Source organism: Astyanax mexicanus, chromosome 1, assembly GCF_023375975.1.
Source record: "Astyanax mexicanus isolate ESR-SI-001 chromosome 1, AstMex3_surface, whole genome shotgun sequence".
Lineage (NCBI taxonomy): Eukaryota > Metazoa > Chordata > Actinopteri > Characiformes > Acestrorhamphidae > Astyanax > Astyanax mexicanus.
Window position 1 is genome coordinate 19,776,952 of NC_064408.1, and position 18,541 is coordinate 19,795,492.

Below are 18,541 nucleotides of genomic sequence, written 5' to 3' on the forward strand. Positions count from 1 at the left end.
TATCACTTTTAAACCAGGTGTCAAATAAATAAACACTGGGTGTCACAGATTTGCTGTGTACATTGTGAACAGGATTTTCCCGTTTGGTAAAAACAAATGTTCATCTATAAAACTGCTATAACATCTATAAACAACATATTTTTACAACATATAAGATAATATGACAAATGTACTGTACCTATTGTGGATACACCTATGCCGTTTTTAATGTTAAACTTTAACACTATTTAGGTGGCCCTAATATAAAGAGGATGTTGAATCACAGTTTCCTTTTTTTAATGCATTAATAAAAACATTGATCTCTGGCAACGATTTTACGTTTATTCAACACTGATTCAACATAATGGTTTTATAAAGTAATTATAAAATAATACTACAATAATACTACTAATAATACAGTTTATTTGTATTATTTTCTACATTGTAAGTTAATATTAATGGAACACATATGCAGTTATGTAACGGACAAGCACCTGATATAAAATCCCAACTCATGTTGGAGCACAAAGTGAAGTTAACATGTCCTCAGCACCTCTAGAACTTCTTAAAGACAGTTGAAGAACCATTTCAGGTTCCTCGTGAAGCCCAACAGAGAGAATCATGCCAAGAGATTTGGGAGAACCTAAAATATAAAACATATTGTGGCTTGTTCAACACTTTTTTGTTTACTTCATAATTGCATATGTGTTTCTTCATAGTTTTACAGTGATGTCTTCAATTTTCATTTACAATGTAGAAAATAGTAATGTATAAATATAAAGAAAAACACTAAACTAGAAGGGGTGTCCCTAAACCTTTGACTGCTACTTTGTATTTGTTTGTATTAAACTTTATTTAACTTCAGTAAATATGTATATCTTGTATGTATTCCATTCTTATAGCCTGCACTGTCGTCTTGCAGTGTAGGAAGGAACATTAAAATAATAATTATTAATATTAACATTATTATTATTATTATTAGTTGTGGGGAGCACATTTCAGCTAAAATAATTAACCCAAAAGATCCCAAGGTGGCGTATGTCTCAGACCCTTTAAAAGCTGTGTAAAGTTCCTACAGCACTCTGTCCTTTACTTTAACTCATGAAGTACCCTGGCATCCGGAGAGCATCACTACAGCACAGTGTGTGAACGTGTGTTTGTTCATCTGACCTTATTTATAGATTTTAGGAGTACTGGATGCTGGAGATAAAACTAGCCCCTTTAAAGTGTATTTATTGCTCTCCTGCTCTGTTCCAAACATGTATTCAATTGGAATGCTTTAGTTAAATGAGTAAAAATATCTAAAATATTTCCCTGCTCACTGAATTAATCTGATTCAATAGGTATGGGCTCTTATGGGTTAATGTGAGAGTATATTTAGAGCTCCAACCATTCAAAACCTTTAAATCCTGATTCAGTGTCAGAATGTCAGCATTAATTGATTTCCATGAGGGAACGTTAACCAATAAAAGTTGTTTTAAGGTTGTTTTTCCTTCCTCAACGTTCATGCAATGCATTAATGTTGTAATGCAAGCAAAAAAACTTTTTTTCAATGTCCCTTGCTATCAGGGGGAGGCTTTATGGTTTTTTATGTTTATAACTGTATACTAAAGTGGATATTATGGGGTTTTGGTTCTTTTGAGGCATATAAATTGTGCAAAATAATGTAAACTAAAATAATATTTTTATTCAATGTTCGTTGTTAATTTAACTTATACATTAATATTAAATTAAATACATTATTCAATAATGTACAATTATGTTTATAACTGTATATTATTGGGTTTTGGATTTTTTTGTGGGGTTTGGGAAGTATTTTAAAAAGGGCAAAATATACTAAACTAAAAAAATTATATGTTCAGACTGTTTTGTTGTTTTTATGTTTAAAACTGTATATTATGGAGTATATTATTGTTTTTTTTAGTATTTATATTGTGCAAGATAAACTACAAAAATAACATTATTTAATGTTTCTTGCTATCCATCTACATGTTTTTTTCATATTTATAATTGTATGTGGGGTTTGTAAAAGTATTTTAAATATTGCAAAATAAGGTCAAATTAAAAATATATATATGTTCCTTGCTATCAAGAGGAGTCTTTCTATCAGTCTATATTTTTTTGTGTTTTTTTTATGTGTATAACGTTATAGTATGGGGTATATTATTGGGATTTTGGGTTTTTTTAGTATTTTAAAACAAATAATTAAAAATGGTACCTGGGGGTGTTGATGGGGGCTTTATATAAGTATGTATGTTTCTGTGTTTTTCTTATGTATGTAACTGTATTTTGGAGGATATTATTGTTTTTTTATTGGTATTTTAAATTGTGCAAAATAAATTCCAAAAGTAACATTATTCAATGTGCCTTGGCTATCAATCTATATGTTTTTTTGTGTTTGTAGCTATATATTATGGAGGCTTTCTATCAGTCTATGTTTTGTTGTTTTGTTTATATATGTTTTATGAAGTTTTTGAGTTTTGGGTGGCTTTGGAAAGTATTTTAAATAGCAAAACAAAGTAAACTTAGAAAAAAAAACTTTAAAACACTTTTTTTGATTTAATGAAGAGAGTAGCTGGACTCACTCCTGCCGCTCTCCCGGATGAAGGTGACGATCTCCTGGTAGGAGGTGTTGTCCTCGTAGGGGAGGACCTCCACGGTCATGTTCTCCGCCAGCAGGTTGATGTAAATCCCCTCCGAGAGGAAGAAGTGGGGTCTGTCGTCGCGCTTCAGGTCGTGGAAGATGAGCAGCGCGCGCCGCGTCCAGTTGAACTCCGCGTGCAAGCTGTTGACGAAGTCGCCGAGCTTGGTGGTGGTGGGTCCGGTGCGCACGAGCGTGCGGAACTCCTCGCTGTTGTCGAAGCCGTACGCCAGCCCGCCCGCGGTGATCAGCGGCAGCTTCCAGTGGGACGCGAAGCGGCCGACCGAGGCCACGGAGTACACGCAGCCCGGCCCGAGGAAGGCGTCCGGCCGGTGGTACAGCTTGGTGTCCACGGCGATGATCTGCGCCTTGTTCTCGGAGCACGAGCCCGCGGAGTCTTCCACGCTGAAGTTGAGGAGGTGCACGGCGCGGTCCCGCAGCACGCCGCTCCGCAAGATGTGCTCGCGGGCCATGCGGATGGCGGGCAGCACGCGGGGGGACGCCCAGGGGTACTTCATGTTGTCCGGCAGCATCACGGCCACGGTGATGTTCCCCTCGCGGGAGGCGGAGGCGCCCGGCGCGAGGACACTCACCGCCGCGAGGAGACAGCAGATCGAGGGCAGTAGGGGGTCCGCGTGCCTCCCCATCCCGAGCTCCATACAGATAAAGAGAGAGAGAGAACTCCACAAAAAGAGAGAGAGAGAAAAGAAAAGTGAGAGAGAGAGACTCAGGTGAGAGTTACGGTTCTTCTTCAGGGAGACTCATCCGCTTCTCTCCCCCAGCAGAAGAAGCGCAGCAGCAGCAGTCGAGGTGGGCGAAGGATCATCCATCAGTCTGGGGGTCTCTCTCTCTCTTTCTCTCACTCACTCCAGAAAAAAAATAAGAAAAAAAGTGTTTCCCTCAAGTTTGGTGGAGTTTTGGTGGAGCTGTTGCCCCTGAGACTCCCCTGTAAGTGAGTGAGTTTGTGAGTATGTGTGTGTTTGATTAAGTGTGTGTGTAAGTGAGTGTACTGAGTGAGTCGGTGAGTGTGTGATAAGGTTTATCCAAATGAGCTGGGTTAGTGAAACTCACTCACAGTGAGTGCAGCAGCCCCTCAGCACGGCCCCCTCTCTACACGTCATATTATAAGGCAATGACTGGTTAGGGAACAGCACCCCCTGCCTGTCCCATCATAGCACCACTACTACTACTTCAACTGATGGTAATAATGATCAGCAGCATCATTAGAGTAGTAGAAATGGTAGTAGTTTTCAAAACCAAAAAAAATGGACATTATTTCATTCGCTGTGGCATTGTTTCAATAAGCTTTTGTAATGTCACAAGATTTATTTCAATCCAGTGTTGCATTACAGTTCTACTATTACGACTCCAGAAGATTTTTTGTTAGTTGAACTATTTAATGTTTTAACATTTTTAGCAAAACAAAGATACATATTATAAAATGGTTATATAGAAACAGTCTCTTCTAGTAGAGTCTTTGGCGTAGTCCCAGTCATCGGCCCAGGACTTGATACATCTGGGCTCTGCAGATCCTGTCGTACATTGGAGACAGGGCGGAGCCAACCCCCGGGCAACCAAACGGGACCAACCTGGAGGCGGTGGGGAAGGAGGAGGGTAAGAACGACCATCAGCGTCTGAAAGGCAGCAAAGGTACTGAATGAGTGATCTTATTTAAATGCAGAAGGGGACAGCTGATTGGATAGGTAATTAGGTTACGTAGCATTGGAGTCTTTAGTAGAAATTACGCTGCGCTTTCATTTCTGGTGGAAACAGGAGAGTTGAGGTGCATATTGAATTCTGTCGTGATTTGGTGCAATGTGCAATTAAGGAAGATTGGCCACCAGGCTGCTCCAATTTAGCCATGAAACCACCCACATTAAAATGACAGGTGTTTCAGTTTCATTGTCCAACCCCTCTCTCTCTCTCTCTCTCTCTCTCTCTCTCTCTCTCTCTCTCTCTATATATATATATATATATATATATATATATATATATATATATATATATGCATTGTAATAACAGGTACCCGTAGGTAGGATAACCTCTACCTCCTCAAAATTACATTGCAATTATTACCACCTGATACATCATCGGGGCTTAGCTCCCAAGTTCACTGGAAGTCCTGAAGGATCATAAAGCCGCTGCCTGTTCACACAGCTGCCCAGCGGCAGGATGTACAGTAAGGCTTGAAACTGTGTTTAAACCCCTTTGGATTTGATATATTTCTGCATTAAGAGCAGGCGGGTCATGCAGCAAGACAACGGCCCACATCACACAAGTCATTCTACCAAAGAATGGTTAAAAAAAAGAATAGAATCAATGTTTTGGAAGTCAAAAGCCTGACCTTAAACCAATAGAAATGTGGAAGGACCTGATGCAAGATGTTAATGTAAGGAAACTCACCAACATACCAGAGTTAAAACTATTCTGTACATAGGAATGGGGTAAAATTCCTTAAAGCCAGTGTGCATAATATTGACTATTTTTCAAATAATTAAATGGCCAAGAATAATATTTTTCTCATTTGTTTAACTGGGTTCTCTTTATCTACATTTATACCTTTTAGGTAATATTTATGCAAAAATATATAAAATTCTGAGAGGTTCACAAACTTAAGCACCACTATACAAAAGCATACCAGCAGACCAGGACCAAACAGCTGCAAAACAGCTTCCTCCCCAGGCCATCAGGCTTCTGAACAGCCAACAGCAGTGGTCCATCCACCCTGCACAAACTGAAAATGCACCCTATACTTTTGTGGTGTGAATATTAGTGATCAGGAGGCTACCGGAGAGAGGTGTGAATGGGATGTAAAAACAGCTAGAGAACCAGGCAAGTCTCCTTTTTTAAGTGTTTATTGTTTATTGTATTAAACAAAACATACAACATATACACTAGCAGAAGTTTGAAGTGGGATAGCTGCTACCAACTTTACCACAAAATGCTCCTGATCCGACCAACTCCCAGTGGCGTACCTGCCAAGCTCAAACCAGTGCAGCCTCTTTAGTGTGCCCACCTGCCTTTAAACACCTTTAGCCCTCCCCAGACTGAACCAACAAATAATTACTTTTCAGGCAGGCAGGCGCCTGATTTTATATTATATACATTTTTACATGATGGCATACATGCATACAACGCTTGGGATCTCCACATAAGTATACATTATACAATGTTAGGATCTTATAACATTTTTCTTCTTTTTCTTCTTTTCTCCCCCACACAGGTACCCCTAGCCCCCCTGCTCCAGGATGACCTAAGGTCTCTACCGAAACATTAAGAACTTGGGTGGCTCCTGGGAGGGACCTGGTGTATGTCTGGTCAGTTTCTGTGTTTTGTGCTCTAAGGTGTTTCTAATATTCATTATTTTATTGACTGAATACAGTGGTACCAGTCAAATTTGTGGGAAATATTAGGCAGCAGGTGAACAGTCATGTGTTCATTAAATTGATGTGTTAACAGCAGGATAATGAATTAGAGCAAGTGTAGTAATCTGAGTGATTTTATCAAGGACTAAACTGTGACAGATAAACAGCCGGGTCAGTGAATCTCAGAAAGAGCCCTGTATTCCTGGAGGGTTTTGGCTGGTACACACTGATCAATACATGCAAACAAGTGCTGTTCCAACAAAAAAGGCTATTTACTTTGTTTGTGGCTAATCATAAATGAGTTTGCAAGTCTATTAAGTCTAAACATACAGTCATGATCTCTGAATAATAATTAAAATTACCACTTAATTTTAGTCAAAAGCCTATGTTTAGGCTTTTACACATTTAAACCTGGGTCTATGTAAATGCTTGACCTTGGTTTTCCCCTCTTTTTCTGACTGGAAACTCATCTAAGAATAGATCTGCACATGAGTCAGATCTATTCAGCCTGAAAGTAAATAACAAAGATTCCACACTAGTGATACTTAACTGTTTTCCATTAAAGGACAGGAGGGAATGCTCTGTTTATAATGCGAAAGTCCACCGATATTTCAAAATGTAAATATAGTTCAATCACTTAGATATAATCAGGGGTGTATTGTAGAGGTGCATATTTTTTATTTACAATTCTGATGATATGAACCAGGGATCATAATGTCTACATGAATATACAGTAGTTATTTGAAAAATATTTACTGTCCAAAGCAATCACATGTTAACATACACATGTTTGTATGTGTGTAATGTTGATAATGATAAATTGTGGTCAAATGATCTTTTACCTCACATTATTACTCTAACCTCTTCTTAATTAGAACTTAATTAACAATACTGGAATTGATAATCGAAGTACTGTTTTAATCTTTATAATTTTAACCCTAACAGAGAGCATCTCTCAAGTTTGAAATGGTTTGAAGGTTTGAAAGGCTTGTGTTTTTGTCAAGAAACCTGCAAAACCTTTTCCCTAACTAAATATAAGATTATTTTTACTTTTTAACTTGTGCTTAGAATAGATAAAGTAATTGTTTTCACATTTTTTAGCTAAAATAATAAAAGAAAAGAATCAATCATATAAGTGTGAAGTTTTTTTTTCCCCCAGTTCTAACTCAGAGGTCACCAAGAACTTGCACTATATAAAACAATAACTATACAATAAAAACAGAACATATGATGACTATAAACAAATACATTTATTATTTTTAGCAAAACAAATGAACATTCGTAACTTTCCCTGGCTGCATCCCTCCCTACCTCCCTCTCTACTGTGTGCTCTTGGGCAGTCTATAAACTCCAGCTGAGACGATCAGCTGGTGGTCTCGGACTTTCTTCTGCAGGAAAGCCTGAAGCTCGTTCGCGTCCATCTCGGTGACGCCAGGCCCCGTGGCCACGAACATGCGCAGCATAGAGTGAATCCTCTCCAGAGTCATGCTCTCCAAGTTGGTCAGCATGGCCTGAACGTAGGCCCAGAATAGCTAAGAGCAAACAGAACAACACTCAGTTACTGACAGCAATAAATCACCCTGTTCTCCTTCAGTTTGTGTACATCATGGAGACTGTTAGCTTCTACAACACAGAGCAGCAGATCAATCACAACAAGTATGTAGTAACAGCACAAACTGCAGGGTAACAGGAAGCTCACAGGATTCTGGTCAGAATATGAAGCTTGCATTTAAATATATAATATATAATGTATATAGTATAATATATAATATAATTTATATACAACAAAATAATATGTAACACAGTGGACCAACACCAGCAGATGACATGGCTCTCAAAACCATCACTGACTAGGGAAACTTCACACTAGAAATCAAGCAACTTGGACTGCGTGTCTCTCCACTCTTCCTCCAGACTCCGATCCCTTGTTTTCCAAATTTAATGTAAAATTTACTGATGATCAGTGATGGTTTGGAAAGACATGTCATCTGCTGGTGTTGGTCCACTGTATTATATCAAGTCCAAAATCAGTGCAGTCTTTTCCCGGATAATCTAACAGCATTTCACGCTTCCCTCTGCTGACAACTTTTATGGCGATGTAGATTTCATTTTCCAGCAGGATTAGGCACACTGCCCACACTGCCAAAAGTACCAATTGGTCTTATATATATTCTAATTTTTTGAGACACTGATTTTTGGGGTTTTATTGCTTGTAAATCATAATCAATCATCAACAATAAAAGAAATAAAAACTTAAAATACATCACTCTGTGTGTAATACATCTATATGAGTTTCACATTTAGATCAGAATTACTGGAATAAAGTAACTTTTCAATTATATTTTAATTTTTTGAGATGCACTAGTTTGTGTGCAAGTGTCTAATGAGCCTAAAAAGGGAGGAATCTCAGAAAATCTAAAGATACCCCTTAACACTGATTAAAACAGGACTACACAAATTCATAATGAATAAATGACTGCATAAAATCAGTTTCAATGGGATATAGGTCATATAAAATTATACAACATTTATATTGAATATGTACCCTCAAGAAATACTTTGGTAAAAAAATCAAATGAACATGTTTTTTTTTTTTAAACGTTATAGACTGTGCCACAATACTGTAGTGTTCTAATAAAATGAACTTGGTGCTGAATGGTCAGGTAGGTCAGACAAATTGTAAGATATAAACACACTATAAAACAGTCCTTAAAAAGTCTTAACTAATCCAAACTAAAATAATCAGTCCTGAGTGTCTCATTATATAAAATTACTAAAATTGCAGGAGTTTTTACATCAGTAATAATAAGTATGATATTTTTAAGCTGCACTGTTCATACAAACAATAAGATCAGATATTGAGCATTAAGAGATTTGAATCGATTCAGGGGGCAAAATAAAACATCCCTATTTAAAACAGAAAAGCAAGTGTCTGCCCAGACAAAGAAGGGTAATTTTTATTTTTTAAATAATTAATAAAAATATGTTTTTTACTTAATAAAGATCAGAACAGGATCATCTCTTTCCTCTGTTATCCAGGTCTTTGTTATCCAAAGTCTTGTCTGTGTGTGTGTGAGCGCCCACGCCCACTTGGAACTCACCTGCAGTTTCTCTTCCCTTTGCTCGGACTGTGTGGCGGTGTTAGAGTCTCCCTCCTCATCACTGTCTATAAGCATGACTGCTCTCTCAGGCCGCTCCTTAGAGGATGCAGTCTCCAGCACACTGTAGCGCCCCCCAGCTTCCTCCTGCACCACACCATGCTGCTGCCACAGTGCCAGCTTCCTGCGCACCAGCTCCTGAGACACGCCCAGAACTCCACTCAGCTCCTCCAGCGTCCACGTGCCTGAGACAAGAGATGTAAATGCTGAGTTTTGTGGGGAGGACGCAGGGGGTTTAGCTTTACATGAATTTGCGCAGATGCTGCTGCACAGTAGAATAGTCCACCTTATGAACCTTATGCTGGAACTCCTTTGGAAGTTTTAATTAACTGTGCCACAAAAGCTAATTTTACTAGGGTTGTGTTTTGCATTCTATTTATACTGCAATCATTCATGAGGCACAGAGAAACGCACTGAAATCGGCTGTGGTAAAATATCATGAGCTATGGACGAAAAAGCAGATATTAGGTTGAGATATGGTCGAGTATTATTCTTTAAAATGTTCTTTAGAAAACTAAAAGTCAATAATACTCCTAAGAAACATTTTGGAACCTTCTTATCTTCCTCTTTTTTATATTGTCAGTGCGAACTAATGAAATAGCTGTTAATGCTTACAAAATTGCATTAGCTTTGTTTGTTTACATAAGCAACTTTTAATCATCGCTGAATTTGTTGATGCTATTTAAATCTAATTAGTTTTCCTTTTGTTTTTATTAAAGTGCTTTTTTTCTGTTATTCAGTTATTTTATTATGGTTCACAAACACAGATAATGAGCAGTTCTAAAAATAAGCCCACAATTAAAATACAGTTTCAAGCATGAGTTGAAACTTCATGGTGAAGAATGGTGAAGAATGTGTCAGGAAATTAAAACATACTGACATTGAATTGACCACAAGCACTTAGTTCTGTATATTAAAGCAGAAGGCCAGGGCCCTTACCCTTGTCCTGGAAGTGCAGGATAATAGCAGCGTGGATTGGGGACACAGAGAGGTTACTGAGAGTTCGGTCTTCCAGCTCCACATCCAGAGTCACTGAACCCAGATGAGGCTTCCAGCTCAGGGTTCTCATAGCCTTCAGAGTAAAGAAACACACAAACTGAGCTTGTCTTGTCCAATTAAAAGCCTTTAACTCTTTTAGAACATATGTTTAGGTGAAGGTTCTTAATAAAGCTTCTTAAAAAACAAAATATTAATTTTTTTTAGAGTAAACAAAACTGTAATTCTTAAGAAAAACACATTTTCTTTTAAAGTCATATGAGCACTAAATGTTAAATCTACACAGATCTTCACTGAAACTCCTTTATCACGCTGGACTTTAACGAAGTGTCTTTAATGCTCCTTACATCCTGACTGAAAATTCATGCATAAGTAAAAATAAAGGAATTTAACTGCGCCTTGTAGTGAGAAACATTCAGTACTAAGGTTACTGCTTCATTACTCCACATGGTGGTGCTAATTAAATGAATAGGGTAAATGTACAGTGAAGAATACTGGCTGTCAAATTCTGTAAAATGGTCATGAATAAATCCAAATCCAATTTCTGGTATTTTTTTATTTAGGAATATTTTATCCTTTTCAGTTACACAGATGCTGTGAAATATTTTAGCGAACAGCCTTATCATAGTGTTTTGAGGTCATTTATATCGCAGGCAACGTATTGTGATTTTGCATTGTGAGACGCCTTGTGATTTCTACCACTATCGTATATACAAGGCTTTAACGCACACTGGCAGACCATGACTCGGAGTACTGTACTAAGGGTGTCACAACACACCACACAGTATTTTGACAGTACACATCAAATTAAAGCCATATAATGACTATAGAAGGCTACAGTAGATCACATGACTGAAATTTACACACAAATATTTATGCATTGCTCTTTCAGCATCTCTCAGCCCCAAAAAAAAATGATTTTGACATGGAGTAACCTTTACGACCGTCATCATCTAACAAGCTATTAAAGATGGATCCTGCACAGAGGTAGGAGGATTTCTCAGACATTTCATTGGACTGATATAAAGGCCTGATAGCAAAAACATGTGAATTCTTAACCCACATACACTGAATGCTATTGTACTGCCAGTCTGAAAGGAACGTGAGTCAAGGTCTAAGGACAAAAAATGTGTATAAAAGAAAAAAAACAGACCTTGAGTTTTTCGAAGCGATGTGTGTAAGCTTCCATAGCTTTGGAGACGACAGCAGGCAGCTCCATCTTCTCCTCTTTAAGCTGAGGCCAGAACTCTGAAGACAGGATCATGGACGACAAAGGAATAGAAGGCTGTTCCTCCACAGGCAGGCGAGCTTCTTCCTCATGAATGTTAGTGTTGATCCGCCGAGAGTCCGCCACATCCTGAAGAAGCCGAGAGAAAATACAGACAAATAAACAGAGAGAGAGATTTACAAATGTCATTATTGCTTATGCACATGTACCTACAAGCCACATGCAAAATACTAGTGCCTTGAAATAATCAGCAATACTTATTACAGTAATAATAATAATAATAAATGCAAATAAAGAACAGGCATACCTTCAGCATCACCTCACAGTAGTGCATGATGGATTCTCCAAATCTCAGCTTTAATAGTTCCACATTGCGAATCTCCCTAAAACATCCACACAAACACGCAGAAATATAATAAACTGTAATTATAAACCTCTGACATAATGTGACATTTTTTACTCAGCTTTAACAGCCCTGACTCTAAGCAGTGTTTCTCTTTTTTGTCCATTTTTGCAATAGACCAAAAATATTGCAAACCAGGTAAGTTTTGGTCTCCTTAACCCTCTTAACCCTCTATCTGTTGGTTATTAATCCATACCATTCCCTTACCATATTTTTTATTTCTCTTTAACATAATGTTATAAGGCATATCTACGTCCAATACAATGAGGCACATAAGTGTGGAACAAACAAAATATGTAATTTTGCAAGAATATGTAAAGAAGTCTATGTGGCAGTTTATTTTCTTGTGGCAGTTTACAATATTCTTGTTGTAAACTGATTAAAACAGTGTTTTTTCATTTGTTGCCTTTGGGCAACTTTATGTTTCTGCCTGTTTGGGTGCATCCCTGCTCAAAACATATGATTCAAATTCTGATTGTTATGAAAAGTCAAAATAGAAATTTATATCTGATATACTCCCAAGCTTTCAAAAAAATGTAATTCATACCACAGAGAGGATTATGTGGGAATTGGTATTTTTGCTACTGGGCTCCCTCCAGAGGTGAGTAATGTAATTGTTTTTCTCCCATTGAAGTGCACTGCAAATCAAACTTTAATCTCCTCATAACTGACAGCTGTATGATGAATGTAGAGTTGGATTGACATAACCGTTGCATGAATTCAGATCTGGCTGTTCAGACCAGGTCACACTGCCACGTATAAAATAAGTACTAGATTTCAGTACTACATATGAATGTGACCCAATCAGAAAAATCAGACTCAGATTTAGCGTGTTTATGTTGTGTACACTTCCACACAGATAACTCATCTAAGTCATATATAATGGTTCAGATTTTGGCCACTTCTGAATGAAGTGAGCAGAGCTTTTGTTTTTACCTGTAAATTTACTACACATAATATTAGAACTGAGTAATTGTCACTGCACTACAAAGCTTTCAAAGGTACTTAAGATGATTTGGTTTATATTCAAGAGTCACTTTTCATGTGGTTGTATTTTGTGTAATAATATAATTTTTGGGCTAGTAAAAAAATACTGCCCAGAAAAGCTGTTTAAATAGATATTCAGGTACCCAAGACTTTATTACAGTAATGTGAACATGCAGTAGTGTTAGTGGTATTAATATGCATATCAGTTTATATAAATGAAAGAAAAGAGAGTAATATAATAGTGCAATGTGGGTGATTTTTAGTTCTCTGTACAGTGTTCTATTAGATAAAGACAGATCCAGGCTTCATATTTTTGCTGTCCAATGAAAAATAATTTTCTGACGATTTTTCGTTTTATTTACAAAATCTCTTAATAAAAGAACCAAGAGAAGTTCTTAAAAATGACCTAAAGTAAACTCTTTTTACATTGACTTTCATTGAAAATTAAGGTTTTATCTCTCTCCTGTATGTTTTTCATTGGGCAGTGACTATATGTAAGCTAATGGCCTACAAAATGATGATACTTCCTCAGAAATCTTTACACATGCTAGATTTTGTGAGCAGTAAGTGGTGAGTAAAGGCACCTTGCTGTGTTGTAATTGAACTGGTGAAGCAGTCTATCTGCCAGCACGGTCTTGTACTCGTCAATGAAGATGTCCTTACTGCCATAGATGCTGACCAGTAGACTGATGATGTCTGAGGAACGTCGCTTAGAACCAGTTTTATCTACAGACACAGAGAGAAAACAGAGAGTGAGCTGAGCTGGGACTTGTTCATTTGATTATTTATTTGCTGTAATGGTATATTTGTAGGTTTGTAACCTGTGAGAGCATCAGTAGGGTCAGGTGTCCAGTCATCCGGATCACTCCCCTCATCCTCACTGTCCTGAGTTTCCAGGGTAACAGGGTCAGCCCGGGAGAGCTCATTGGCCAGATCGCAGGAACTCTCGGCATCGCCTGTAAGACTGCCCACAATCTGCCGAACTGTGTCCTCACGGGTCCTGCCCACATCAGAAAACAAAGCATTTACAAGCAGAACTCAGTACTTTGCAATGCTGATATGCTAAGAAGAGGAAGAATTACACAGACAATGCCTGAAAACTCTAAATAAATGATATGGTATATTGCATGCTGGCTGCATGCAATTCAAAACATAACATTTCTCCTATTAAAACCAATAGCAAATGTCTATACAGAAAGGATGAAGAAAAATGTCTGAAATGTCATTTCAGAAGTTTTACAGTAAAATGCTGGTAAAAATAAACAGATGAACATTTTCATAATTTCAGAACTGTTCCCCTACTTGGCTTAAGCTTAAAGGTAAAGTGCAGCGGAAGCAAACCGGAGCTAAGTCTAACCTGAGGTACTTGCGGATCGGTTGGCAGGCCACTTGCAGGATGACCATGGATGGGTCCAGTTCTCGTAAAGCTTTAATGGCCGAAATGTATACAGTGATGATGTCTGATGTGTGGACTCCTGCAGTGGCAAGAACAAGCAGAAAACTAGTAGAAAACTTAAAAAAAAAATTAATATTTAAGGTTAATGAGATATAAAATCATGGAATTAGAATGTACTGACTTCAGTGTATCATATTGTGCTGTATGGTTTTCTCATTATGAGTACATATAGAGTACATTTTGTTTATTAGAGTCATTTAAGGAAAATATTTTGGATATATTTAAGCCTGTCAGTATATCACTTTTTGTCTGGATGATTATTTGATGTTCCAGAAATTACTGCCACAAACAATATTATTGTAATTTTTATAATTATAATAGCCTAATAATGTCATTTTAAATCTTTTAAAGAGCAACAACCTTTTAATTATTAAGAATATTTTAACTAAAATATAGATAGAGATATATAGACAGACAGACCAAAATAAAACAATAAATGTGTTTAAATAAGGCCATTAATGTCATTTTCAGTTATAATGCACACCACCACCCCTGACCTGGGTGCAGCAGACGTGTCTCAAAAGCGGACTTGAGTGAGGTGAGCAGTTGCTGTCTCTGATTGGTCCGCTCCAGGCAGAACTTTAAGTCTTCAATGGCAGGGATGGACTCCGGGAAATCTTAAGTAGGCAAAAGAGTAAAAGAGTGGAAAAAATGAATGAATAATTAAAAGACTAACGGCTAGCTTAATATATGAATAAACTCATATGTTACATGAATATATGAATTGTCATTATAGCTACTGAATACTCATATAATTCTTTAGAAATATTATTAATTAATTTAACCATACACATCTTGATTCAAAGTAAACCCAAAAGAACTGTGACAGTCACAGGCCCTTTAAAACTTGTGTAAGGTTTCTTACAGCACTTACAGCATTTACTTTATATACTGAACGACCTGAGAGCATCACAGCACAGTTGGAAATTGTGTGATCAAGTGACCTTATTTACAGAATGTAGGAGTGCTAAGTTAGTGCTTGAGTTAAAAGTAACTATTCTTAAATGTGTATATTTTTTAAAAAAAGGTCATTTGACTTTTTACCTCGAATGATGCTGAAAAGCTCATCGATCCTCATGTTAACGTAAATGCGGCAAAAGAACTGGTGCATGTGGCAGCGCCAGCGTTGGAGGATGGCACTGCCAGGCTGGTCAGGTTTTCCTTTGGCAGCTACAGAATCAGTGCCAGCCTCGTCCACTTCACTGGCAAAGACTCTGCTCAGCCAGCCGAGCACCTGCTCCAACCACTAAAGCACAAACAGAGGACACTAATGTGCAAGAATTTATAACATTTTCAACAATAACATTTTCATGTTACTGTATTTAAAAAAGCTGTTATTTATGTCTCTGGTGTCATTTATTAGGACAGTATAATCTATTAATATAACACAGTTATTATTTAATAATAAAGAGTATAAAAAAACCCTCAAATTTCTGCAGATCTTTAAGTATAGGTTTTCATGGGATGAAACTGACAAAATGACACTGACACAATGAAGAGTAGTCTGTGTGTAGATTATATGACAGTGTATTTATTCTTCCCTCAAAATAACTCAATAACATTTCGTTTAGACATTAATGGCTGTACGTTGAGTTATTTTGAGGGAAGAATAAACTTACACTGTTATATAATCTATACACAGACAAAATGACACTGACACAATGAAGAGTAGTCTGTTTCATCCCATGAAAAGATATACTTAAATATCTGCAAAACTGTGAGGAATAACAAACATAGATTGTTCAGTCCTTAAAACAAAACAACAAATTGACCATTAAAATATATGCCAGAATCCTCATACTTCATTGAAGTCTGCCAGAAAGGAATTCTCATATTCTCCCCGGCACCGCTGCTCCATCCTCTCCTCGATCAGTCGGTGCAGAATGCTGGTCACTGCTTCCGAGCTAACCCTCCCCAAGAGCTGCAGTCTGGATCTGCCACACACCATTATAACAACAACACATAAAAAGTTACATCACAGCACCCAATGCTTGTACATCTGTATGGCAAATTCTTCTTTTCCAGCATGGAATATGTAATCATATTGATGTCTTCTCTTTTTACCATGGTGCTGTAGCAGAACTATATCCCACCCATGTAAATTACATTACACTATATTACAAAACAATGCAATCCCAATATTCCTGCACTCACAGGATGTGGCTAAGCTCCTGCAGCTGCTCCAGGGCCTCCTTGCACCAGCACAGCTGAGGTGGGGTTGCACAGCCTGGACAAACACAGGCCCCGTCAGCCTCCTCTGCTCCCTGCTCCACCTCCAGACCCTCTCCCACCTGGCTCATGTGCACAGAGAAGGTGCGACTGTAGAACTCCAGCACCCTCTTTTGGAGCACTGGCTGAGGAGAAAAGAGGAGGATAGCACGAATGACCGAGAAGGCCCTCTCTCGGAGCCCATGGGCTCCAGGGCCCACCAGACCCCCACGACCTTCATCCTGCCAAGACCCAAGCTGCTCAAGCCCACCTGGAAGTTTAGAAACAGATGAGAAAAAGGAAAGATGATGAACGGTGATGAATAATGAATAATAATAAGGTTTGTTCACCTGCAACTGAATCAGCACATTTCTGACAAAAATTGCAAGCATTCAAGCACTGCAATCTCCATTTGATTTAGAACAGTACCTACAAAAACAGAAGAAAACATAGCTTACCAAGAAATGGTTCAAGGCGCAGCAGCAGAGTCCTGAACGCATCTAGCAAACATCTTGCTCTGTCTTTCTCCTGTGAATCTCCTTTAGGCTGCTCTAAATTACTCCAGAACTCCGGAGCCACATCAGTGGTCAAACGAACCTGCAAGGTCTCCAGCAGCCAGCCCTCCACATACTGAGCCAGCCCTTGTTCACACAGCAGAGCCAGAGCATCAGAAATAGTGTCATCAGGAACTGAAGGCGGTACTGCAGGAGAAACCTACAGGATGCAGATGTGAGTTAATTTTTTTTTTTCTACTATTTTTTTAAACATTGTATATGTGTATACATTTAAGATATAACAATTAAGGGACACGTGAAATTACAAAGTAAACAAAAAAGTGTTTGTCCTCCACAATCTCCTGGTCTAAACCTGATTAACTAAGATGGCAATTTGGGATGATCTGGAGCTTTACAGTATGAAGGAAAAGCAGTAACTATTGTTCAGCCCCTCCAGAAACTCCTTCAAGACGTTGAGAAAACTATTCCAGGTGACTCTCCCTCATAAAGACCCTGAGATTAAAATACTGTACCAAGAGTGTGCAGATCTGTCATCAAAGCTAAATGTGGTACTTATAAAACATATACTGGTTTGTTTAACACTTTCAATTTAGAAAATATTTCAGAATATGTTCCTGTATAGCTTTAATATTGTCTTCAATATTACATTTATAATGTAAAAGAAAAAAAATCATAGAAAGAAAAGAAACACATCACGAAAAAATATTTTGTTAACGCAAAAGTGCCCTGAAATATCGTAATATTTTTGTCAAATAGAGCACAATTAGTTGGGATATATTATTCATTGGCTAATGTGTGTTTGTACCAAGCATCTACATTAACATATACGAATGTAAATATACATTTGCAAGCATAAAACGCTTACACCTCCAAAACTATTAGAATTGAAAGAGCAAAAACTTGACAAAACTTGACTGTTCTTGCATCACAACATATATATAACTGTAAACTGGAGATCAGTGCAGCCAGCTGACCCTGTCTTTGTGCTGTACTGCAGGATGTTTACACTATTAGCAGGCTAGCTAGCTAACCTAGACTGTATGTATCAGATTAAGAATAGCCCGAACTACATTCCTACATCATAATAATAAACGTTACTCAGCTCAGTGATAACCCTGAGGACTGTCAGTGCCTATATATCTGCACAGCAGCAGCTCACCAGAGCAGCGGTGACCGCGGCCCAGGCTGCAGGCAGACCCGGGGGAACCAGCACCGCCCCGCCGTCCTTCATTCCCCCAGCTCCGCGGGTCCGACCACCGCCTACAAACATACAGCCCGCCGTCCCCGCAGCATTTCTACCGAACAGCCCGCGCCCCGAGGTTCTGTACCGCCGTGTGCAGTGATTACAGCGGCTTAGCTTCAGCAACTCGAGCTATACGATCTCCATTAGCTCTGGTTCTCCTGCTGCTGCTGTTTATTTCCGCGCTCTTCTTCAAGCTGCTGTCCCTCAGTGATGACGTCCACGACCCGATGACGCTGAAAAGGCTGTATTTTTTTATCCACAGGAAATTACATGTCTAAATGTGCACACAAAATACATTTTATTGTTAAACACAGTGTCTTGTACATAGACCTACTTGCAAATGTAAGATATGTGACTAAAAA

At 38.2% G+C, this 18,541-nt stretch overlaps 2 protein-coding genes across 2 annotated transcripts in view; both read right to left on the bottom strand.

Annotated features, from left to right (window-relative positions):
• npr2 (natriuretic peptide receptor 2) overlaps positions 1 to 3,656 on the bottom strand; it is a 93,336-nt gene extending 89,680 nt beyond the window's left edge. The window contains exon 1 of the mRNA XM_022667870.2: positions 2,565 to 3,656. Coding sequence (XP_022523591.2) covers positions 2,565 to 3,279 — 715 coding nt within the window. The 5' untranslated portion in view covers positions 3,280 to 3,656. The remainder of the gene's footprint in view (positions 1 to 2,564) is intronic.
• Positions 3,657 to 7,216: 3,560 nt separating this feature from the next.
• On the bottom strand, positions 7,217 to 18,392 carry anapc2 (anaphase promoting complex subunit 2). Its single transcript, XM_007236664.4, has 14 exons — positions 18,096 to 18,392; positions 16,880 to 17,135; positions 16,368 to 16,692; positions 16,015 to 16,147; positions 15,258 to 15,459; positions 14,711 to 14,830; positions 14,115 to 14,232; positions 13,579 to 13,757; positions 13,342 to 13,483; positions 11,675 to 11,750; positions 11,293 to 11,496; positions 10,083 to 10,215; positions 9,087 to 9,328; positions 7,217 to 7,517 (listed from the first exon to the last, which is right to left on the bottom strand). Exons 1-14 carry the CDS (start codon positions 18,204 to 18,206, stop codon positions 7,305 to 7,307), a joined length of 2,454 nt encoding a protein of 817 aa, XP_007236726.3. The 5' UTR covers positions 18,207 to 18,392; the 3' UTR covers positions 7,217 to 7,304.
• Positions 18,393 to 18,541: the final 149 nt, after the last annotated feature.

Bases quoted from the DNA above. Each gene is read 5' to 3' on its own strand.
- anapc2 (XM_007236664.4), bottom strand. From the start codon at position 18,206: ATGTTTGTAGGCGGTGGTCGGACCCGCGGAGCTGGGGGAATGAAGGAC. The intron at 16,148-16,367 runs GTGAGTGCAGGA...GGTGTGTGGCAG, and splicing joins CAGGAGCTTAGCCACATCCT to ATCCAGACTGCAGCTCTTGG. The intron at 13,758-14,114 runs GTTAGACTTAGC...TGATGTGGGCAG, and splicing joins CCGATCCGCAAGTACCTCAG to GACCCGTGAGGACACAGTTC.